The sequence below is a fragment of the Limanda limanda genome, chromosome 22 (genome assembly GCF_963576545.1).
Source record: "Limanda limanda chromosome 22, fLimLim1.1, whole genome shotgun sequence".
NCBI lineage: Eukaryota > Metazoa > Chordata > Actinopteri > Pleuronectiformes > Pleuronectidae > Limanda > Limanda limanda.
The window spans coordinates 7,380,194-7,405,420 of NC_083657.1; the positions used below are offsets into that span (position 1 = coordinate 7,380,194).

Here is a 25,227-nt window from a genome sequence, read left to right on the forward strand (position 1 = left end):
TGGGCTATATAAAGATAAGAAACTTCCTGCTTTTTAGTTTTTAGTTATTGAATATCTTAGCTAAACAAGCACTCAAGGATAACACAACAATACAGGAAAACGTGCACACAGACACACAGAGGAAAGCACAATAAACCTACAACCACTTCACGTTGTTACTGTTACTGGTATATTGTGACCTCTCAGCTAGATTCATCACCAGTCAGCCATAAAGAAACATATGGAAAAGGGACTTGTGAACTGATTAACCACTACAGTGTCTCGGATGATGGGTTCAAATCCCCTAGATATAGTTTATAAATAGCCTATGAAGGGCCACAGATAACAAGGGTGGACACACTGCTCCATTGGAAGTGGTTTTGAAGAGTTACTCTGTCACATAAGGTTGAAACTTTTATATATTTTAGCTGTGTTGCCGCACTGCACAGGAGAAAAATAGATAATTTAGTCTGTTAGACAAATTCCCACACTGTCTTTCTTCCACACACACACAAACAAACACACACACTCCATTATTATTACCTGCCCTAGTTTTCTGTAATCTGTAATTATCTAAGTAAACACACTTGATGTGCTACGTAAGCCGTTTTTATTTCATTAAATGATGGTACAATCATCAGCTGTGGACTCTAATGACATCATCAAACAGGGAAAAACTGCAAACAACAATGAGATTAACAATAAATAATAAACATCAGAGAGAAGAACATTTGACAAAATATTAAAAATCATTGATTATTATTCGTGTGAGCTTAGTTTATCTATTTCCATATAAACCACTAGAGGACACTCTTCATCAGTCTATTTTTCACCAAAGAGCAACTTATATTTGGGGCAGAGATTAGGGACAAGTAAAAATGGTGATTTTCCCTCATAAATGCATAAGGAGTCAAATATAACTGAACAATAACTTCCCATTTCAAACTTGAACCTATGTCTTCCAGTCGAGTTAATCCCAACTTTATATCAAGAACCACGTCTGCTACAAAAAAGGAGATAACTTGTATTTCATATTAAAGTTGCCTGTTTATGAAATTTGGCCCAAACACCACCCCGACCACGCAGATGATGACAAACAGCACCCAGAAGATGACCGCCAGCAGCTGCACACAGAACAGGGTCTTCTTGCTCCGCTCTATGACCTCGTCCTCGCCCACAAGGCCGGGTGTGGCGCCGTACGGCCCGTTCGGGTGCATCTGCTGCACCCGCAGGCTCACAGTGGGCAGGATGATGAAGCGGGTGTCCCTGTTCTCGCCCTCCAGGGAGACCACCACTCTCTGGGTGACCGTGGCCAGGTGGGTCGCCATGGTCGCGGGCAGGCGGAAGGCCAAGGGGGGCAGCCTGGCCAGGATGTGAGAGTTGGAGGGCAAGGAGAAGGGATCCCCGGATTCTAGAGGGGTGAGGTGGCGGCACAGGGGGCAGGGGACGGACGGTGGGATGCGGGGGTCCGGTGGGTCGAAGCGGCTGAGCTGGATCCTCTGGAGGCACTCGGTGCAAAACACGTGGTGGCACTCCAGCATGCGGGGACATTTGTTGTACTGGTTGTACTCCTGGTAGCAGATGGGACACTCCACATCCATGGGCTCCCCAGGGGTGGATGCAGATGCAGCAGCTGGGCCGGCCTGCTGGGATCCTGGGACAACATCCCCTGCCATGGTGGGAGGGAGGGCGAGTGGAGTCAGCTTGGCAAGATGAAAGTTGTAGATGAATATTTAATGGGTGAGGGGAAAATCTGCAAAGAGAAAACAACTTCAAGATCAACTTTGAGTCTGTGAGAGTGAGAAACCTCCAGAAGCTCACGTGGCATTTACCAACACCAGCATCTGCTCCCCCAGGGATGCTTATGTGTTCCTTCTACGTTTTATGAACAGATTCCTCAGCGTGTGAGTCATAGCATTCATCCAGTTAACCGCTCCAACCATCAACCCACCCCCCCTCACGACACAATCAAAGCGAGTCCAGGAAGTTGGGAAAAAGAAAAACAATCATAGCAGCAGAGGGGAGCTGTGGAGGGAAGTAATACGTCACCGTGCTCATACTTTCAACATGTGTTTCTGAGCGTTGAGATTTGTTTTACACCGGTGACTCACCGAGGAGATGACACAACTCTGACAGGCCCCAGACGCACTGGATGATTTAACGGCTGCACCAAGCAGCCAAAACGTGAGAGTGAGGGTCAAATGAATGTTTAGTTAAAGGATCAGTTCCACATTTATTGAAATATCCAGATTTAAAGTCTTGTGTCTCTCTTTACATCTAACATCTTGTCAAATACAACAAACAAAAACACCTTTTTGATCCAATAACTGTAGTAACAGACTGACAAAACAGTTTCAAATATAAGCCTGTTTCAGCTGTCAATCATGATGTTTCACACTGTTTTTATTTCATTAAATATCTAATAAAAACAAACCCTGTATTTGGACATACATCGGTTTAATAAGAACTACCTTAGAATAACAGAAACCGACTTGAAGAAAAAACAAATGGACGTGTACTTTGACCTTTTAGTTTGGCTTACGTCTCATCTGTTAACAAGGAGGAAGTAGGGTTTATGTGGTTCATCAAAAAACAACATTGTCTGCTGCTGGGAAATAGGAAACTAAAAAGGTTTTCCCATAATGTCATTGACCCAACTATCGACCCAGACTCCCTCCCCTTCATGTGATTCATTATTTCATCCAGGGTTCCTGGCAGAAAAGAGGCAGAATTCCAGAAAGCCACCAAACAAAAACAAATTTTGCTTTGGGGCAATTGGTGAAAACAAGTGATGCACTTGTTTTTCATGGGAGGACAATATGCAACAAAACATGAGAAATCAAAAGTGGAAAATAGGTCACAGTTTTCTGGAGGTGGATTTTATTAGCTCGCTGTTTTATAGCCTTCGTGCTAAGCTAAGCTAAGTGGCTGAGCTAGGTTTTTTATTGGATAGAGAGACATGAGAGTCGTATCAAGCTTTGAGACTTGTCCTTCCCAAGAAAAAAGTGTCACTCATTTCAACAAATGTCCCAAAGAGATGCGTGTTTGTGTTCGATGACACAGCCCCCTGGTGGCCAGAGGAGTTATGACTCCTTGCTGTTGGGAACAAATGAGGAAATAGTGAGTTACATAAAGTTAGTTAAAGATAGTTGGCTCGATGAAATGTTGAGCTTAAGCGAAGGAGACCACTTAACGTTTCTTATCTCCTAGGAACAGATGAAGGGACAAAGGGGACAGTGGTTGATTTTATCGTCCAACTTCTAGCAGGAAAACAAACAAATGTATTTCACGAAATAACAGTTTCTGTGAGTTATGCAGTCTGATAAGATACCGATTCATATTTTCACTTGGCACAGAAGCCATATTTGATAGTTTGTTAAATATGACTAAAAATATCATTGGATTTTGTGTCTGTTGCTCACAGGGGACCATAGGGACACCCATGCTGCCTCATCAGGATTGTTGCTTTGGATTCGTCCATGGCAACACGTTTGCCTGAAACCTTTTCTTTCAGAAGTAAAAACAACAGTTAAAAAAGGTGGTAAGATACAGCAACAATAACGATTTGGTTTTACCAAAAGAAAAACATTAAATATCTAATTAGACAGAAGCTTTGAAATTAGACCTCCTCTGGATGTTTGCTTTGTGTGAATCACTGAGCCCTCTTGTGTCTTGTCTTTGTGTTGACCTCCAGTTTCAGTCACAGTGTACAGACAGGTTATGGCAGCGCTCCATTATTACACACCGAGAAGCAGATAAGAGAGGCACTTACCCTCCCACTCACACACTCCTTTGATCAGAGCACTTTGATGCCAACTTCCTCTCACACTTCACATGTTGGTGCAGATCTCAGCCTGGCAGAGAGTCGTCCTCCCTTTCCGGCTTGTGAGCAAATTGGCCGCTCGAATTTCTTCCCTAACGCTCCGCAGCTACGTGCCTAAACCTGGCTGGCTTGTATCCTCCTGTTCTCACTCCGTCTCACCTGATTCTACTCATCCCTGCCTCTCTGTCTGGCCTCCCACGAGAGGCCTCTCTCTGCGGTTAGCTGAGCGATAATTAAACCCCTCGGTGATCTGAGCGTAACCTGGACACACAAGACAGAAAATGACAGACTGCTACGGCAACTCTGACTCTACGTGCGCCACACGTTGTTATGCTTCCTCGCTGTCAGCATGTCGAGTCTTTGAAAGAGCAAAACCCGGATTAGGTTGCAATTATCAATATTGTTCTATGTTTCAAGTCAAGCTAATGATGTGGAAAATGGTAATTTAACAAACTAAAGTGGTCGCATTTTTTAAATTCTAGTGCATGTCGGGAAGAGCTGGTAAAGGTAAATAAGCTGCGGGGTCATAACAGGGCAGCACAGTGTGTCCGTGGCCGGGGGGGGTGTTCAGAACAGAGTGAATGTTCCTCTCAAGTGTAAATAGATGAATTATTGACAGATTAAATTAAGTCACATGGGTCGCAGCCTGAATACGTGCATGTGTGGGGCACTCTGAATGATTTACTTGTCCCCAGCTCGGCCTGTTCAGGCTTGTCGAACGCCTGAGCTTCTATTTTCGCTGTAATTGTTTGTTTGCTCGCTGTCAGACCGAAAGCAATAAAACCCAGGGGTGTTTATTTTACTCTCACTTCGAGTTTCGAATCGATTTATTGGGATACTTGAAAGCTGTCATGAGATTACTTTGAGTTCCCCTGTGGCTACATTAAGTCTCATGTTGTGTGACAGATTCTTTAGCTTTCACAACAAGTTTATGAAAAGAATTAGAATGATATGGTCCTGTATGGAATGAGAAGGTTTTACACTCACCACGTGAAAGATTTACATCTCATGTTTTTATCTACAAAAAGACAAGAGTACAGTCTTATAACAATAACATTAATTTGGCTACAGAGTGTTGGAAATTTTGACCAGATGAAGGCGCTGGAAAGAATGTCAGGGAATTGCAGATTTTTTGTTTTGAAGAAAAGATAGGGGCTCATCTACGTCAGTAGGATTCCTCCTCGAGAGACCAAGGTTGCGTTGGGAACATTCCTAGCAATTCATTGAGGCAGCAACATTTAAGATGTCATAAGTCACACCAGGACACACCCGCGTATATATAAAAAGCAAAACAGCTGTTTGTTCTCACGACACGACCCAGAACTGATCCTCACATGATCGTCTAACTTCTCCTCTGTCACGTCTATACAGTCAGGAGTCTGAATTAACAACAGACATAATGGATTTAGAGTTCATAATCGTCACGACAAAAGATTATGTTTGTTATATTGTCATTTCCCATGGAATCTTTCAAGTTGTTATTTCCTGTGAATAAGTGAGGATTCCATTTTCCATCCGTCTGAGCTGAAAACATCTTTTCTCCAGATGTGTCATTCTGTTTTGGACACGAAACGTTATATAACTTGCACAAAGTAGTACTGTACAGTTTGTGGATACATGACTATCTGAATACATGGTTTTCACAGGACACTGCTAGGAAAAGAAGGTGTAAATAATAATATTAAAACCCAACTCTGTTCTATTTACTAGTTCCAGTAGAAACCATGGCAGTGTGACAGTGAGCCGGCAGGAACAACTGAAGCAGCTACATGGAATTCAATCATCTCTATGTCATTCTATTTATATCTTTGATTTTCCCATATTGACATGTTGAGACATGTTGGAAATTCAACATCGCTCCAAACTGAAACAGGGTTTCACTTCGTCACGAAGAAAACAAACATCCTGCAGAAACTAAAAGAACAACAACACAACATTCATCCTCAAACAAACCACACAAACCAGACACAGTTAGAGGCTAAATCCATTTATCGGAGATGTTACTGGAACTGTTGATATCTTCTTTCCCGTAATGTTCTCCTCACTTTTGGGGAAAACAAATCATTAACCTCGATTGTGGTAGAAAAAGCCATTTTTGCATAACCTAACACACTTACAGTAAGCAAAAGAATCAAACAAAAGCCGGGAAGGCCTAAAACCTATTAACAAAAGAAAACAAACACGCGCACACGCACACATAGACATGCACACACAGACACACAAAGAGGAGAGAGGGAGCCAAGATTTGAGCGGAAATCCCCATGAAAGGAGTTCAGGTTGGAGCAACTGGCAGCTGCAGGAAGAGTTTGTTTGGGGATTGCTATGGAGAGGGAGGAGCCGACATGATGTCATACATGACACACCCTCACATGACAGGGAGGCTGTGACGTCTGAGACCTCGGTCACAAAGTGCAATGCAATGAGGGAATCTCTTTAACACTTTAACTGAACTTCTTTTAACAATAACTTCCTCAATAGACTTTGTTAAATGTCCTACTTCTTCTTCTACCTGCTCATGAGTTATCATTATCAGGCTGGATATTGGATCGTGTGTGGGTGAACGAATGATTCAGAAATTCAAACAACCTGTTGTGTTTAATGTCCCACTGTGGAGATACACATGTGGATGTGGGCTTTGTTTGTATCTGTGGGTGTGTGTGTCTGTGTGTGTGCGTGTACTTTTCTTTCTGTAGTTGTGATGGCCAACTGTAATTCATAACAATCGTTCTGAAGACATTTTGGTTGGTTCTAAAACACAAAGTGTCTTTTGAGGGTTAAGACCTCAGTTTAGGAATCAGGCTAGAATTAGGCTTAGGTTAGGTTTAGAAATAGAGATATAATTAGATTTATGTTAAGGTTAGAATAGGTATATGTCAGAGTCAGAATAAGGTTTGGGGTTAGGGTCAGAATTAGATTCAGGGTTAGTGGTTAAGGTTAAGGTTAGAAGGTTATAGGCATGAATTTGTCATGGTTAAGGTATAAGTTTTGTATCTGTGGGTGTGTGTGTCCCTGTGTGTGTGTGTGTGTGTGTGTGTGTGTGTGTGTGTGTGTGTGTGTGTGTGGTTTTCTTTCTCTGGTTGTGATGGCCAACTGCAATTCATAACAATCGTGAAGACATTTTGGTTGGTTCTAAAACGCAAAGTGTCGTTTGAGGGTTAAGACTTCAGTTTAGGAATCAGGCTAGAATAGGTTAGAGATAGAATTAGATTTATGTTAGAGATAGAATTAGATTTATGTTAAGGTTAGAATAGGTTTTATGTCAGAGTCAGAATAAGGTTTAGGGTTAGGGTCAGAATTAGATTGAGGGTTAATGGTTAAGGTTAAGGTTAGAAGGTTATAGGCATGAATTGGTCATGGTTAAGGTATAAGGTATAATTTCGTCAGGAGGTCCACAATGAATTTCAGGACCCAGTCCCAGGTGAAATGGAAATAAGATATTTTCACTATAATTTCATCAATAATCTACACACTGAGAGAATGTATTACTGTCCCTGAAAGAAAACAATGATTTACGAATAGGGGACTTCTTTGTGTCAGTGGCGTAAAAGTGAAAAAAAATAGTAAAAGTAAACGAGCTGAACAGGGCAGTACAGTTTGTTTGTGTGTTTGTGTGTGTGTGTGTATGTGTGTGTGTGTCTGTGTGTGTGTGTATGGCAACCCTGTGTGTGTGTAGCCTGGTGACTCACCCAGACTTTCTGGCCCACATTCAAACCCACTCCCTCCCACACGCGTCCTCTGAGGTATAAATATGTCCCACTCCCTGACTGACTCATTCATTCATTCAACCCACTGAACCAGACACCACCACCAGCAGCTCAGCAGCATGTACTCACACATCGAATGCGGGATCTGTTACCGGACCTACAACGCCGGTAACCGGTGTCCCCGGGAGCTCCGGTGCCATCACACCTTCTGCGAGAGCTGCCTCCTGGCCCTGTCCCGGCCCGGAGAGGGAAGCCCGGGGGCGGACACCTCCATCCTCTGCCCGCTGTGCCGGCACACCACCTCCATCCCCTGCGAGGGAAGGATCAGGTCCGAGCTCCGGGTGGATGAGGTGGTCCTGGCCCGGCTGATGCAGGCGGAGGTGCTCGAGGAAGAGGAAGAGGAGGACCCGGAGGAGGTTGCGGAGCAGGAGGAAGACGAGGGGGCGACTCTCCGGGAGGCTCAAGCCGAGGAGAGCGACTCTTCCTCGGGCTCCAGAGGAGGGAAGGTCCGGCGGTCCTTGAAGAAAGTTTGGAAGGTGATCATCGGGAATGGCTCACAGCAGGGCGGCGGACAAAGTGAGTAGACACTGCTTTAGTTCATGGTTCAAATAGTTTTACAAGATATTATTAATATTATTGACATCAGGAAGGGATGTTGAGTTCTGAATGAGCAGTGGCGGATCTATATTTATAAATCAGGGGGCATAAAGGGGCCCAGAATTTACACAGAGGGGGCCAGTTTAAAAGTTAATACTAGGGTCACTTTCTGAACAGGGTTTGGTAACTTTAAAGAAAACAAGTAAAGGTTTCTGTGTTACTTACAGGCTTTGACATGTTTTTCTATATATATAAAATGACTAAATCTGTGTCTTACACGTGTCCACCCTTCTTCCAGACTCTATGACCAGCGATGACCTGAGGAATCTGGCCATGATGTCCTGCCACATGTTCTGAAACAGGCCACAGCCTCACACACCCCTGGATACAATGTGATCTCCTACTGTATTTGCTTTGAACTGTTCTCCCTGCCAACATGGACTGATGATGATGATGAAGATGAAGATCATGATGGCTGTCAAGACACATGGACAAGAGGATTTCAGCGTTCTGCTGCCTGATGAATTGATGACAACTTTGTCGATGTTGCACTCAAATAAATGGATAATGAAAATGGAAAACTGTGATTGGCCAAAGTGGCCCACAAATGTATGTGATATTTATTGTTTTCATAAATGTATTTATTTCATATTCTTTATATATATATATTTATATATCTGTATATTTAAGGAAAATAAATGAGCTCTTGTTTAAATTTTGAAGTTTTCTTTGCTTTCCTGCCGAGTGTTGGGTGAGTCAGCGTCTAAATCACTCAAGTCCAGACTAGAATTATTCTGTGGGTGCAAATGTATGATGAAAAGAAGATTGCATAATGCTCGCTTCGAATTAAAATTAGATTCTAGAGAAATTCAAGTTAGATTTCGCAACGATCCTCCTATTTAAACAAAACTTGAAATACAAGCAGAGGAAAGTACCTCAAAGATTTAAAGAGACTATGAAGTCTTCTGGCTGATCAGATCACATGATGTGCATGTTTGGGTCCAATATGTTGATAGACTGTCAAAATGATAAATGAATTGACTGGTCATATAGGCAATGTACAGAATACCAAACAAAAGCTAGTTTGGTCTTTTTGTAATATGATATATAAAGGCAAAATTACTACTAAGGGTTAAAAAGAAGCAGCATAGATGGATGAATATTTCTACATTAAAGGGGCTGAAACAGGAAAACTAACCTTCACAGACAGCTCCAGGAAGTGGGTTACCAGAGACCAGGTGCCTCCAATCAGACTCAACCAGCAGCAGGGCAGCAGACCAGCAGAGCTCCTCAACACCTCCTTTGTTTGACGAGTAAAATACATGGATCCACAATACTTCTGCGGCTAATATTACCATCTTTTGAGGGTCATATAAAACCCTGGAGGAAGGGTCAACCATGTCTGGAAATCTTGCCCCTCGCTCAAGGTAAACATCACATTTTACACCTGTAATCATAAAAGTGGAAACTGTGGGATTCGCATGGATTACAGCGATGCTCCTCTCTGTCTTCTTTCTCTCCGCAGACATGTGTCTTCTTCTCTGTCGCTCTATGCAGCCGTCATGTTGTTTATCATGTGTTCGGATGCTGCAAGAGGTGAGAGTCAACAGGCCGGTATCTGCCAAGGCCAAAACCACCGAGTCAGCAGTTTCACAGGCCTTTAACCGGGTGTACTTATGCTTTCCAGGATGTGACACAAAAAATGCAGAGATAAGGAGTTTCCTGTATATATAAATATATACATACTTGTATGTGGCTAGCAAAAGCAACTGTTCACAATAATTAGCTCCATTTTAGTAACATTTATTTGCAATATTTGTAAATATATATTTGTGAAGTTTGTTTTGTAAAAGAAAATATATAAGATAATGTCAAAGTGAAATATATAAATATTGAATTTAATCCTAAATGTAAAATGTTGAATTTAAATATAAATATAACATCATTTGTGATAATGTGAAGCAACTGCAAAGACTCACACTTTGAACCTGATTTGTCTTTTATAGTTTATAACTGATGCCATAAATATAAAGAATGAGAGATGATATCATATTTCCCCTGTGCTTTTTCAGCCTCAGCCAGTCCCACATCATCCCAAGCAAATAGTGGAGTGAGGCAAAACCTCCTGAGCTCACTGTTTCCCTCAAACGACCACCACCGTCCCCGCTCCACTGGTCGGCTGTCACCTGAACCTGGAGCGAGTAGTGGAACTGAGATGGGCAGGAAATCTGGAGAAGCTCCATTAATCGCCAACCATCAATCAAACCCTCCATGGTATACAGGAGACTTCTTTAGTTACAATCCAAACAGCCCGGACCAGAGACGACAGAGCCGAGGAGGAATAATCAGAGCGCCAAGGGGTGGAGTGAGGCCCGAGAGTTTCATCAGTCACCCTGAGCAGAGAGGACAGAGCGCAGAGGGGCCACAATCCAGATTACATTACCAGCCACTCCCTCAGAAAGAAACGCAAAGTGGAAATTTGTACAACTCACACCCATCGATTGTATCATCTCAAAATCTAATTTGGCATTCAAAAGATGCTCCGAAGTCTTACAATGAAGTAAAGCTTCTCGGAAACGATAAGGTATCTTGGGTGTCACTGCCCAGTAAATATAGTGTGAATGAGTTGTCTGCGGTCGGAGTGAAGAGCATGTCCAATGGGATTCAATCAAATCAAATGTTCGGCTCTGCAAGTCAAACAGCCTCTCGTGCACCGTCAGCCAGCAACACCTGGGACACATCTGCTTTTAGAAGTAACCCCAGGTCAGACAAAGTGGCCCAGAGGCCGTCCATCACAGATTTCTCCCTGCGGCTGAACTCGATGACCAGCGACGATGCGTCAAGACCCAAGGTGGTGCAGTCGTATCTCTTCCAGGACTCCCCGGCCTCCTCTATGGTGACAGGTGATGAGCAACAAGCCATGGCAACAATGCCACAGCAGCAGAGAAACTCCGACGCTCAAGTTCACGGCAGATTTCCTTCGAATTTTGTAAAATTACGCAGAAACCATCTGATAGAGGGAGATTATGCCAATCTGCTGCATCTTGACAAGAACATGGCTCAGGACAGGGCTCAGACGCACAGTGTTAGGAAATATCAACCCCTCTCCATCACGTATCCTCCTGCTCAACCCTCTCTGCATCCCACCTCAGGCAAAGACAGAACTCTGGAGAAGTTTGTCCCTGCTCCTCTTGCTGTTTCCCAGGATTTCTACGCCACAAGTGGAGAGAACGATCCTGCAGGGAGCTCGGTGTCAACTGCAAGTGGGTCTGCACATGTTTACGAACAAGATGGATCCACAAAAAGCCTCTATGGCATGAGAGGGTTTAAGAATCTGAGGTCCCACCCTGGGCGATACAGCTTCAACAAAAGAGAGGTGTATAATAAATATCCCTCTTTGTCTTTAGGTCGAATCCAAGCATCAACTGTTTCTCCTCCAAGCCCGTTCACATCAGGTCTGAAGGACGTCCAACAGCTGCTGCCTCAAAGTGACGCCAGTCCGGACATGAACTCAGATCCCACAGAGGTCACAGGCAAAGTAATTTCTGGTTTTATTGCTCGACCACTTGAGAGAGCCAAACCTGCAGTTAGAGAACCAGGCAGGCCCACCAGGCGCTGGCGAGGTGTAGAAATTGTGAGCTCGCAGACCTGGCCACCCAAAAGAATCAACACATGGAAGAATGATACAGGTGATTTGGAGGCAGAGAGCAACAGTCTATCAACACAAAGCCAACGAAAATACGAGCACAGCAGATTTACACCAGATAAATACAAGAAGAAACACAGCATCTACACTTTTATGGGGTTACAGCCCCTTCAAGACAGATCTGGAAAAGCACACTGGAATTCCACAACTGCGGCACCACCAACAAGCATTGATTCCTCCTCTTATCTCCCATCAGCTGCAGGCCTCCACCTTGAATCCAGCCCAACAACAGAGCCAGGAACGCATGACAAAACCAAACCTGTTGTGACGAAGGCGAGGCAGTTCTTCAGAACCCCGAGCAGAATGGTGATCGGGAAACGTGTGCGAGCAAAACCCGACGAGAGCCAAAAGCTCAGCGGATCTTCTTTTCCCGCCAACGATACGGTGGACGTAGCCATGGTCGGGCGGCCCAAGGTCAAAGCTCTCACCTTCGCTGATATCCTTGGATTCCTCTCATTCGGACGTGTCAGAGCTACAACGCAGACGCCGATGACACCAGCTGATAAGAAGGATTATTTTCCAAGAGCCCCGGCTGAGACCAGGCAGGAGGAAGGCCCGAGTTCCTGGACCTCTGACGACAGAGTGCAGAGCGGGAAGAACACGAGCAGAGGTGCCAAAGATCAGGTGGGAGATTACAGCAGAATTGAGGAAAAGACGCCGGGGTTTCAAAGCAGAGCCTTTGAAGGTGGAATGAAAACAGTAGATGCTTTCCTGGATAACGAAGGAAGTGGAAGCGGGGCCTTTAACGTGTCTGATGTTTTGTCAGCTGACCGCCCACAGAGTCAGAGCCTCACTGAGGATTCGTTAGAGTTCGATTATCTCCGAACAGCGGCAGGAAACATCTCCTTCAAGTCCGTGAAACTGAACCCGACCTGAGAAATGATGGAAAAGTGTTGAAATGTGATCGACAGTTGAAATAAAGCTGGAAATGTCATTAAGATTTTGTTTTTGGCTTCACAATAACTCTTGAGGATAATGCAAAATGATGAAATAAGTAATTTTCAGGATATTTAATATAATATATGATACGGAATTCTTCAGGCCCCTTTCCAGATAAAATACAAAACAACTACATAAAATAAAATACATACAAAAGCAGAAAAAAAGATTAAAAAACAAATGTCTCTACACCTAAATCTAGTATTTGATACGATGATTTTGATTTCATATCATTGATGCAGCAAATATAAATAATTAAAAACAGACGCATTCAATTGCTTCATATGTATTTAATTTCCAGTTTGCTCTTTTTGTAGTTTGACAAGTGGGCAGTCTAGAGAATACATAAATACATATTTGCTAGATAAACTTTAATCTGAGTACTGGGGCATTTTCTAACAAGGCAGGATTTTGAATGTGAGGTTATTAAATGAAATAAATGTTTTTTTAGCTGCTGATCTGTCGTTCAATCGATCACCAGAGAATCTAGTAAATGTGAAAATAAGTTAAACTGCTTTTTAGACACTTCCCTGATATTCACCCGACCCTCTGTTCATTCATTGAAGGTCAAACCCACTCATGAAGAAAGAAAACCAGATGACAAGAGGATGCTGGGAATAATGTGACGACACGGGTGGGTGGGGGGGAAATGGGGTTTTCTGAGCCTTGAAGTTCTGCCTCATTCTGCAAATGATTTGCATAATGTGAAGTCAAGTATGAAGAGGGAGCTGAAGCGAGGTCACACTCTGGGCTTTTTATAAATTGATTGTATTTTCCCGTTCCTTGTGACCTCATTCCCAGGCAGCGGCCACTTCACTGTGCTGACACAGAGTTTCCATCTGGGTTTTCAGCTGCATGCTGGTCTCGACAAGTCGTTTAACATGCTGAGAGATGGGGGGGGTGGGGGGGGGGATCATGATCTTCCACTTTCTGAGAGGAGTTTGTTCTAACTCTGCCCAACCACTTAGACATTTAGTTTCAAGTTTCAAGTTTTATTTGTCATGTGTAACTTAACACAGGGTCGACGCTGGTCAGCTCAGCAATGTAAAGTAAGAAAAGAAAGAACATTTCAACAGAGTAAAAGAGATCAATATGAAAAATCTAATTCACTTCTATTATACTAGAGGATTCAAGTGTAAAACCACAGAGATAAGTGTGTACTGTATAAGAATGTGTGTGTATAACCTATTGCACATTTTCCAGAGGTGAGTAAACAAACGTTCAGTTATGCTGAGGATTAGAAGCCTGGTGATAAAACCTGTTCTTCACTCTTAAATCATTTAAACAAAAACTTTATGTGTTTTTTTTTATAGGTGCGCTTTCTCCCTGTTCTGATCTTTCTTTCTATTTTAATCATTTTTGTTTAATTCTTTCGTTTTTTTACTCCTTTCTCATTTCTTATTCCTCCATCTGTGTCCTACTGCTGTGTGATTTTCAAATAGTTTCTTATTGTTTAATTTTTTAACCGTTTTCTATTGTTTGCCTTCGACTGCTTTAACCTGAAGCCCTTTGTAACTTCAACAGAGTAAAAGAGATCAATATGAAAAATCTAATTCACTTCTATAATACTAGAGGATTCAAGTCTAAAACCACAGAGATAAGTGTATCGAGTATAAGAATGTGTGTGTATAACCTATTGTACATTTTCCAGAGGTGAGTAAACAAACTGTACAAACAAGCGTTCAGTTATGTAGAGGATTAGAAGCCTGGTGATAAAACCTGTTCTTCACTCTCAAATCATTTAAACAAATACTTTATGTCATTTTTATAGGTGTGCTTTCTCCCAGTTCTGATCTTTCTGTCTATTTTAATCTTTTTTGTTTAATTCTATCGTGTTTTTACTTTCTCATTTCTTATTCCTCTATCTGTGTCCTATTGCTGTGTGATTTTCAAATTGTTTCTTATTGTATTAACTTTTTAACCGTTTTCTATTGTTTGCCTTCGACTGTTTTAACCTGAAGCCCCTTGTAACTGTGTTTTGAAAGATGCCATATAAATACAGTTCATTATCATTATCTTTGAGGTGAACACAAACTGAAGTGAATGAAAAATGTGGATTAACACACTTTCATTGACCTGATTGTGCCTTTACAGCCCCAGACCTTCCACTAGATGGCGCTGCTCACCTATTGTGTTATTCCATGTATGACCTAACAAGGATGTTAAAGTCCTCATGTGCTGCTGCTTCTGCATTAACTCTCAAGCAGAATGCATTTACTAAACAAGCTGAAAGAGGAAAAGGAAAACTGCAGAATTATTGTTTTGGATTCGGCTGTTTTAAAACCTTAAATACATATAATTAAGAGAAAAGCTGACGTCTGAGGCAACCACATGTTCTGTTGGGGGGGGGGGGGGGGTGCACGCTGTAAACCAGGATCCCAGTGCCCTAACTGGTCCATTCACACCGACCTGACCCCTTCACCTTTTCCCAGTCAGCCGGCTCCACCTAAATACCAAGCGCTGAGCTTGTCCTCAATCTTCAGGTCTGGGGAGAGCATGGGGCCCCAAAGTGAGGAGGAGGAGGAGGAGGAGGGTGGAAGGGGTAAGAGAGGGAGGCTTGGGGGTGGGGGGGGGTTAGATCTGCCAGTCAAAGTTAAAGCACATTGTATTAACACCCCCTCACCACCACCACCACCACCACCACCCTGCAAATACCCGTGGAAAGCGGCAGCGTGGACTTTCCCAGAGGTCTGAGGAGGTATTAAGGTGATATGATGTTGGAGCTGGCATGTCGGCACCTTCATAGTTCTCCTCTTTCCTTTGTGTGTGTGTGTGTGTGTGTGTGTGTGTGTCTGGTTCACACACACACACACACACACACACACACACACACACACACACACACACACACACACACAAACACAAATGCGGCCTTCTTTTCCTGATGTGTGTATACTTGCTTATAGAAGTTCCCCCGTCCTCCCCCCAAGTGTGTGTGTCTGTGGGTGTGCATGTGCATGTTCATGTGTGTGTGTGTGTGTGTGTGTGTGTGTGTGTGTCTGGTTCACACACACACACATGCGGCCTTCTTTTCCTGATGTGTGTATACTTGCTTATAAAAGTTCCACCCTCCTCCCCCAGTGTGTGTGTCTGTGGGTGTGCATGTGTGTGTGTGTGTGTGTGTCTGATTCACACACACACACACACACACACACATACACACACACACACACACACACACACACACACACACACACACACACACACACACACACACACATGCAGCCTTCTTTTCCTGATGTGTGTATACTTCCCCCCGAGTGTTGTTTGTCTGTGTGTGTATGTGTGTGTGTGTGTGTGTGTGTGTGTGTGTGTGTGTGTGTGTGTGTTTGGGTGTGTGTGCGTTGATCACAGACAGTGTTGCATTCTCTCTCAAAAGCTGCCCCCACCTCACCACCCCCCCTCCTCCTTTCCCACTGTGAGGGGAATTCTGTACCATGTGTCTGAGGCGTTCACGGAGCTTTCAAGGAAAATAATGCACAGAGGCCTCACAGTCGCCTCTCACCCCCCCAAAACACGCCCTCCTCCTCTTTCTTCCCCCTCTCATTTCCCCTCCCTCCCTCCCTATCTTCCTCACCCCATGTGGCACTTTTTTTTTTTGTACAGTTCTAACCTCCCCTTTTTCTCAGACCAGCCAGCCGAGCTAATTTCGTATGCAGCGTGTAATAAAGCTAAATCCATAATCACGGCAAACACTCTCTCTCTCTCTCTCATGAGGCCAGGGAGAGAGAGAGAGAGGGGGAGACAAGGGGGTGAGGGAAAGGGGGGAGAAGACAGAGAAAAAGCTTTTTGTTTGGCTAAGTACACTATGTGAGGGAGGAAAGGAGAGCTGGAAATACATTAGAAAAATGGTGGCGTCGCCTGTGGCATTTGTGTATCAGATTACCTCACATTCCAGAGGGGGGGGTGGGGTGGGGGGGGACGGAACCTGCAGGCAGCGGAGCCCCCTCGCCTTGACCATGACTGTGTGTGTGTAAACTAACTTTATTGAGTCTACACAGTGATTAACTTTGTCCTGAAAGCCCTCGTACGGGGGGACGGAGGGAGGGAGGGAGGGAGGAGAAAGTTGGGAGGATTAACAGAAGCAGCTTGCAGCACACTGAGTGTAATCCACAGGCTCGTCGGCCTGGTCCACACACAGAAGGTCCTGCTAAACTGAAACACCTGCAGCATGTGGCTGCACCGGGGCTGCTTGTGTGTGGAACACGAGTTAAACACACAATCTGGACCCACAAGTATCTGTACACACACATTTCATCATGTAGTATGGTTTACATGTGGTATCTGTCTGTCTGTCTGTCTGCCATCCATCCTTCCCTCTCTCTCTCTCTCTCTCTCTCTCTCTCTCCCTCCCTCTCCCTCTCTCTCTCTCTCTCTCTCTCTCTCTCTCTCTCTCTCTCTCTCTCTCTCTCCTGCTTGTGTATGGAACATGAGTTAAACACACAATCTGGACGTATCTGTACATACACGTTTCATAATGTATTACGTTTACATGTGGTATCTGTCTGTCTGTCTGTCATCCTTCCTTCTCTCTCTCTCTCTCTCTCTCTCTCTCTCTATCTATCAATCCATCTATCTGTCCATCTTTGTGTACATCTATCTATCCATCCATACTAAACTAAGGTCTACAATATAAGTATGAATGATCTATCCATCTATCCCTCTCTCTCTCTCTCTCTCTCTATCAATCCATCTGTCTGTCCGTCTTTGTGTCCATCTATCTATCCATCCATACTAAACTAAGGTCTACAATATAAGTATGAATGATCTATCCATCCATCCCTCTCTCTCTCTTTCTCTCTCTCTCTCTCTCTCTCTCTCTCTCTCTCTCTCTCTCTCTCTCTCTCTCTCTCTCTCTCTCTCTCTCTTTCTATCAATCCATCTATCTGTCCGTCTTTGTGTACATCTATCTATCCATCCATACTAAACTAAGGTCTACAATATAAGTATGAATGATCTATCCATCCCTCTCCCTCTCTCTCTCTCTATCAATCCATCTATTTGTCCGTCTTTGTGTCCATCTGTCTATCCATCCATACTTAACCAAGGTCTACAATATGAATGATCTATCCATCATCCCACTCCCTCTCTCTCTCTCTCTCCCTCTCTCTCCCTCTCCCTCTCTCTCTCTCATGGTAGGAGCATGTGGGAACACGGAGCAGTGCTGACATGTAAAACCATTCCCACATCTGCTGTGGGAGCAAAAATCTATTTCCGTGTCACACATCCAGCGAGCTTCCTGTGGTCTGAGCAATGGAGGAAGTCATAAAGAAGGGAAGACTTCCTGTATTGTTGCCAGCGTGCGACAGGGAGGACTGGACAGGATCGGCTGTGATGTAAACACCATCGAAATAGAAGCCTCTGCCCTGTCAGGACAAACATCTGACCACAGAGTTACACCACCACTTTCCACCACACAGCTTGGAGATGTGTTTTTTGTCAGGCTCAGCAGATATGTGACGATTCTGTCTTTTTATATATTTTTTATGGGATCATGCATTTGATGCACAAGCAACTTTGTCCTCCAGGAATACGGAACTGTCAACACCCTGTCGAGTATTCCTGTTGTCACTGTTTCTCTGTGCAGACCATCTCCTGCAGGATCCAGATCTTATAATAATTATAGTATTAGGAGGAATAATAATGTCTCATATACTTCTTATTGCCACACACTGCCACACACCCTCCTCCAACCACTGATCATTTAAACATTTGTACATCTGCGCTACTGTTACTGCTTTTACTACTGACTAGTGTATTCATATTTATATATATTTATATTTTTATCCTGCTCATAGTGTATTCATCGTCCTTATATCTTACAATTCCTGTTAATACTGTAATATTCCATATATATTTCTTACTGTACAGATCCTATTTATTTACATTTTCACTTTAATATGCACAATAATATGGTTAGACGCTAAACTGCATTTCGTTGTTTATGTACTTGTACTGTACAATGACAATAAAGTTGAATCTAAAAAAAATAAAAAAATGAAAATAAAAAAAATAAAGGCTGAGATGGGATTTCTGCCTTTTCTCTCAATTCACTATAACTGTTAATATACATTTCTGCTTCTAGAGATCTATAAGCATCACTTTTATAATTGTCACTATAACAAGCAGTCTGACAAACCGCAAAAATATGCCGGTTACACAACAGACAGAGTGGAGGTGGTATTTTTAAGTTCTCTTTTGGCTGAAGGAAGCGAAGACAGATTTTTTTGTAGAGCAGAGGGTCTGTTCATTTTTTTTCTTGTCCTGATTTCATAAAACGTTCCTGCTTTTGGGACGTGCTTAACAATTACATAAATGGCTGCACCAAAAAGATGAAAAGCTCAGCCCCTCACTCACTGCTCCAATCATTTTCCATACAGTTTAATTAGGAAATTAAAGCCCTCTCATGAAAGAGAGCGTGTCTCAAGTAGAAGGCATTTATAATGAGTGTGACTGTTCTGCTCTGGATGTCTCCTGCAACTAAATTCATCATGAGACGGGAGGCATCAGGAGACGCTGCAATTCAGAAACTGGGTTTCGCTTCTCGGGTTGTTTCTTTTGAAGGATGAAAAATGTGGGAAACATTCGTTAAAATGAACATTCATCTTGTAAGAGAACTACTTTCATTCTTTCTGTTATCCCTTGAAACATTTTAAGGTCCTGAGCCCAAGACGGAGAACTGCTTTTGAGCAGCCGCTCTAGAGCTTTCAATCACTTTGTCATCAGCACACAGTTTTTCCATCTGCCTTTGTTCAAATTGATTGTGATGCGATAAAAAGCTCCAAGAGAAACCAACTAAATGGCTCTCGTGGCTGTTGAGTTCGATCAGTTCACTCGACACTGTGTCCGCCCTGCCGTGTGTAAACCAGTACGGTGAGGGAGTCCAATTCCTGCCGCCATCTGCACCTAAAATAACCGTGTTTGGGTTGTCTCCACCTTTGCACTGATGGCTATCTCTCTCAGACACATGCATGCACAATGGGAAGACGATAGGCCGCCCACTCAGGCTCAACAGGTCTACCTGCCTGCACACCTCCGGGATTGGACTCAGTGTCCTCTTGTTTTGGCTTCCGTCCACTATCCCTCCTCCTCCTCCTCCTCCTCCTTCTCGTGTCCTTACGGGAGATTTTGCCCCCATAGAACCATTCCCAGCACTGGCGCTAACTGTCGCCACGACAACCTGACGGCAGCCGTGTCCATTGTCTCATTATTTAAAGAGCAGTACTGATAAAGCGGCCTACGTTTCCCTCGTCCTTACAGTAATAAGGATGTGGGTCAGATTTGAGATCATATGATGACTCATGTCAATAAAAAGCCGCTTTGTTGATCTTCAGAAGTTCAGGACTTTCGGTGGAGTTTCACCTGACAGTCCCAGAGTAAGAATGAGAAATGTCCGAATGAGCTCATGAAGAAAAACAGCTATAGATCCTAACCCGTGTGAACTTTCTTTCTGCAGAGTTCATGTATGAAAATGGCTTTATTGAGAGTGGAAAGCAACCACTTTCCATTGCCTAAGGTCGCATCACAAGAGCCATGTTATCCGTTGATTAAAAAGGTCACCACAAGGGAAATTCTTTGCTGCAAAAAAAAAAGATGTGGGGATGAAACCCTCCTGGGACTCGCTCCCTGTTAAGGATGCAAGTGACCAAAGCGGGAACATGAGGCGTGAGGAAGGAGAGAGCGGCTGCAGTGTCAGTTTCAGTAACCTTTGAGACGAGGGTGTGACGGCTTCTCCTGCTCTCACACAGGTGCCACCAGGCCCTTCATTGTCCGCGGTAACCTTCTTTATACGCGGCAAGAAGACTGATCCGTGTGTGTGTGTTCTCATGTCTATTAATTCCTGCAGTGCCCCAGTCCGAGTGTAATCACACCCGGCCGGGGTTTGAATTACTTGGGCCATCTGTGTGACAGCGACGATACAAGATCCCGGACATGACAACAATGAGAGGAGAGGAGTGAGACATAGATGGATTTATCAGCTTAATTAATTAACCTGAGTGTCGAGCGAGAGAGCAGTATCAAATCAGACAGAGGAGGAGGAAGAGGTCTGATGGTCGCCGTCACCCGGCGAACACGGAGTTGGTCAAATTACCAGTAAGGCTAGTGATTAACTCCCCGGGGCAGCCTGCCAACCCCGGGGGTGCAAATGATCTGATCAATGGGAGAAGTGGATGTGACTAACGTGGCTCAAAAAAGCTTCCCGGAGAACAATCATGGCTGTTTGCTTTCTCCACATTTAAGTGCGACATCTGCGCCGTGGTGGCCAGGCCTCCGCGAGCGATGGAGTCAAAGAGGACGAGCACGTGGCATCAAGCGCAGATGTTCACAGATTGCAGACCCCCCCCCCTTTCCTCTGTTCTTCCTCTCCTTCCTCCCGTCGATCGGCAGCCGTTGTGTTTCTGTCTCACTTCCCTGTTACATCTCAAAACTCAGCAGCCAGGTCCTCACACATATCAAGCCTGAGAAGGTTAGATTCTCTCTGGCAGGTTCTGATACCGCTTTTAACAAAACCTGGCAGCCTTTCTTAGAGTACTTAAACAGAACTACTATTCACCCAGAAAGTGACTAGATGCCCCCCCTCCCCCCCCTTATTTTATTTTTCTTATTTTTTTTTTAATGTAATGTAAAGTAAGTAATGGTTTAATTATGCAATTATTTTACTTTTTTCTTGTCAGTGGGTGCGAAGGGTCAAGGGTTAATTGTGGTTCATAAAAGCCGTTCTGGCTCAGTTTAAGCACATTGTTGTTATCATCATACATCGTGTAGGACATCCTACCGCTATTTTCTACCTCTAAGAATTTTTGTATACACTGTATGTGTAAATTTTTGCTGTATGTGAACGAAAAAACTAATAAAAAGGTGTAAAAAAAAACAAAAAAACTCAACATTCGGTCACAAGGAACAAAAGAAACCACACGTTTGTTTGTTGTTTGACTCGTTTTTTTTTTTTTTTCATTTAGTCAGATTTTTCTTTTCTCTCAAGCAACAGAAGTAAAACGGTTCTACATCAATGGCAAAAAAAAAAAAAAAAAATCCCACAATATCCCCCATTCGGTACCGTCTCTCAGGGGAACAGGGGGAAGGGATACAAAAATCGTTTTAGAACAGCAGCACTTTTCCCGCACCGTTTATGAATATCTCTACACAATGCAATGAATGAAGTCATGCAGCCACTTGCACTGTTAACCCCCCCACCCCCCATTTATTCATGATATGTAGCTGTGACCATCGAGCCCTTTGCAAAGGAGGCCAACACTTTCCAGCCTGTGCAGGTACAACAGTAAAAACAAGTTATATTGAGAAGTTCATGGGACGCTCAGATCTGGAAGGAGGCTCCGAACTACAGGAAAGCAGCGTCTGCACCTGAATGCATCACGTACTTGTGCGATCTCTGGACTGAAAGTACCTTCAAGCGTGTCTGAAACTGCAGTTTCAATATGAGAACATTTCCAAAATACATTTAAACTTATCACGTGTGTTTGTTTGTGTGTATGCTAGCGTTTCATGTGTTTGTTTTTTCCGCTTCTGCATTGCTCACAACTATTATGGGGCAAGTCCGACCACAGATCCCAATCTGCGTGTAATTAAGCTGCATTGTTGTGCTCCGGGGACGCCGACAGTTATGTGACCAGAGTGAGAAAGTTCATGAACTTCCCAAAGCAGGCAGATAAACACACGAGTACAAACTAAAGAGCTACGTAGATGTATTCAGACATGAAGACATTTTGTTGTGGTTCTTTCACGGTGGCCTTGTCTTTCTCTTCATGCATTTCTCTTTTTTCTTCTTCTGACGCTCTCTGGTAAAAGTCATAAGAATATCCAAGGTTAAAGCATACGCAAGTCTCCTCGGTGACCTTTATCTCCGGGAGTCACATCAGCAGACTGCGAGGGGAGATATGTCACAGTTCTCTCTCCCCCTGAGCCCCCCACACTGCAAAATAAAAACATTCGGGGGGAAACACAAAAAGGTTACGTCATTAAAACAAAGCAATACGTCCAGACTTGAGAGCTGAAGGTTGCTTTTCGAGGTGCTGTCGGAGAGGAGGACAGCTGAGTCTTATTTTTTTTTTTGTGTCTTTTGTTGTTGTTGCGATTTGGCACTGGTGGCCCGGCAACGATTCCCGACAAAATGTCAAACAGTCCAAAACTCCACCGATCCGGGGCCATGGCTGTCAGTCGAGTCATCTGATCGATCACTGTCACAATTGAACAAACACCAACAAGTACATTTTTTTTTCTTCTTTTTTTTTGAGAACTGTACAGTCAAAAGAGACAAAAATAGACACAAAAATAGACTTGATATATTCTGCTAGGACAGCCCTATTAGTGCTAGCTGCTAAGGCGGGGCAGAGAGACAGGCAGGCAAACAGGACAGACAGGCACTTAAGTGCTGATGCATAGCGGAGATTAAAGTAAAACCTATAAGCACAGACAGAGGAGGCGGGAGGAGATCGAAAGTCTTGAATTAAAGGTTCAGTGTGTAGGATTTAGTGACCTCTAGTGGTGAAGTGGCATGTTGCAGCTGAAAATCCCCTTCCAAACATGAAAGAGACCCTGTGGTAGCCCTCAGTTGTCATACAAACTTAAAAGTTGTTTAGTTTGCCTAGTCTGGGATACTTTAAAAAACATGGCAGCCTCCATAGAGAGGTAAATATAAAGTATTTAAACAATTTACACAAATTTGGTGATCACAGACTAGTAATTAATATTCCATTTCTGCCAATAGATGCCTTTCAGCTAAATCGTACACACTGAACCTTTAAAGGATTTAGGAACCAAATATTTAAAATCAACCTGATTAAAAAGATTTAAAAAGTTTAAAAACCCACTTCATAAACTTTTGGTATCTTAATATGTAAAATAAGTGAGGACAACAAATTAGGAATTTCTATAAACGGACAGAGTAGAAATAACAGCTGAGCCCATTTCCGGTGCTAAAAGCAGTGTGCTGACCGCTACAAAGCTAGCATTAGCATGGCTATAGATAGGGTCTCTATCCTCACTCTACGCACCTTATGTTATTTTGCATCCTGAGACAAAGGGGATTAAGTGAGACGCGCGTGTATGGAGCTCATAGCGCTAATGGGATTGCTTGGCTCTGTGGCAGGGGTCTCACTCTGAGCTGGTCAGCAGGTTGGTGAATTCACGTCCTGGCATGGTGGTAATATCTTAATCTGAGCTGGCGGCCTTCAGACAGCGAGCAGGACAGAGTCAATGCTGACGGAGGTGCCCCTTTTGTTTTCAAGCCTGTGTGTTTAATACTGTCGGTGTGTATGGCTCTGGTTCGAAAAGTTAAAACGTGAAAGAAAAGGGAGACAGACAGAATAAAAGTGACACACGTTACAATGAGCAGTAAGCAAACAGTCGCTATGCTAATATTTCTCACAGTAGACAGGAGGTCCTGTAGATTTGCTAGTACCATCGTATCATTTATGTGAGCGCAAATGCCGCGTTCACGTCACAGCAGATTCATTACATTAGCATCGGCTTAAAAATCGGGATTACGTGACGGGAGAGGCATGACCGAACTAAGAGCCCAGCTTTTGGAGCAGATACGTTTTCTTTTACTTTCTTTAACATATAGGCTGAATTTGAGGTAAGAGATCTCTGAGCATCCTTTTAGTCATGAATAGGGGAAACTTGAATATTTATAAAAATCTTGGCTCCAAATTAAAAAGAAGTGCCAATAATCCATAAAAATAAATTCAGCCAAAGCCCTTCATTCACGGTGCCCCAAATTTAACGGATAGTGTTTATATTGACAACGTACCATGGATTTGATATGACATTAACGCGGCATTAAGTGCGATTCACTTTTTTTCAATATGTTCCTCTGCATATTTTTGGAAACTACATCAAATTAAGCACAAAGAAAGAACCCAAAGTTGAACTTAGTCAAGGCTAAGTTGAAAGTTCTCTGCAAAACAGCTACAGTCTGAAAATGAGGCACTTTTTCTTTAGCAGTTACTGTAAATAGTTCTATATATATATTTTCTTTCTCATACACATGATAATCAGCCACCTTTGCACTCTTTACGATTGGATGTTTTCTCCATTTTTTGTACCTTTCTCTGATTGGCTTTCACTCAGCGAATGAGAGCAGCAAGAATCTTTTTCAAGAATGTCATTTGGCACACGTCTCCGCTGGTTTCCGTAAGCAACCAGATGAAAGCGAAGAGAAAAAAAAGACCCTTTTCCGTCGGTCTCTGTCAAAGTGCTTCTTCGGGGGGGGCGTGTCCGATCCAGTTGCTCCTTTGATGCAATTGGGTACACGGATAGGATCGGGGCGTGGCTTCGAAGTGAGTGGTACCAGATTGTTTCCCCCCCAAGGACGACGCACCGACATCAGCACTCTGGAGGGAAGAGAAACACAGAGGGGGAAAGGGGAAATGGTTTGGTTAGATGCAGAATAAACAATAACCGTGATATGAGGAAGGAATATTATGACATGTATACACAGCGCGTCTTGCTTATCGGGG

The 25,227-nt window shown here is 43.4% G+C and overlaps 4 protein-coding genes across 5 annotated transcripts in view; 2 read left to right on the forward strand and 2 right to left on the reverse strand.

Annotated features, from left to right (window-relative positions):
* Positions 1 to 628: 628 nt before the first annotated feature.
* Positions 629 to 3,791, reverse strand: si:ch73-335l21.2 (RING finger domain-containing protein). 2 transcript variants are annotated; one of them, XM_061066466.1, is made up of 2 exons: positions 3,752 to 3,791; positions 629 to 1,732 (listed from the first exon to the last, which is right to left on the reverse strand). In XM_061066466.1, exon 2 carries the CDS (start codon positions 1,653 to 1,655, stop codon positions 1,014 to 1,016), a length of 642 nt encoding a protein of 213 aa, XP_060922449.1. In that variant the 5' UTR covers positions 1,656 to 1,732; positions 3,752 to 3,791; the 3' UTR covers positions 629 to 1,013. The 2 variants fall into 2 exon arrangements, with proteins under 2 accessions (XP_060922449.1, XP_060922448.1); XM_061066465.1 differs by lacking the exon at positions 3,752 to 3,791 and adding an exon at positions 1,812 to 1,831.
* Positions 3,792 to 7,570: 3,779 nt separating this feature from the next.
* si:ch73-335l21.4 (E3 ubiquitin-protein ligase-like) lies at positions 7,571 to 8,818 on the forward strand. The gene is made up of 2 exons (XM_061066051.1): positions 7,571 to 8,082; positions 8,402 to 8,818. The coding sequence occupies exons 1-2, from the start codon at positions 7,626 to 7,628 to the stop codon at positions 8,458 to 8,460; spliced, it is 516 nt and encodes a 171-aa protein (XP_060922034.1). The 5' UTR covers positions 7,571 to 7,625; the 3' UTR covers positions 8,461 to 8,818.
* Positions 8,819 to 9,648: 830 nt separating this feature from the next.
* LOC132996123 (uncharacterized) lies at positions 9,649 to 12,724 on the forward strand. Its single transcript, XM_061066445.1, has 2 exons — positions 9,649 to 9,699; positions 10,176 to 12,724. Exons 1-2 carry the CDS (start codon positions 9,666 to 9,668, stop codon positions 12,683 to 12,685), a joined length of 2,544 nt encoding a protein of 847 aa, XP_060922428.1. The 5' UTR covers positions 9,649 to 9,665; the 3' UTR covers positions 12,686 to 12,724.
* Positions 12,725 to 24,448: 11,724 nt separating this feature from the next.
* The window catches only part of si:ch73-335l21.1 (insulin receptor substrate 1-B), a 44,088-nt gene continuing 43,309 nt past the window's right edge, over positions 24,449 to 25,227 (reverse strand). Inside the window, exon 4 of the mRNA XM_061095933.1 lies at positions 24,449 to 25,101. Coding sequence (XP_060951916.1) covers positions 25,094 to 25,101 — 8 coding nt within the window. The 3' untranslated portion in view covers positions 24,449 to 25,093. The remainder of the gene's footprint in view (positions 25,102 to 25,227) is intronic.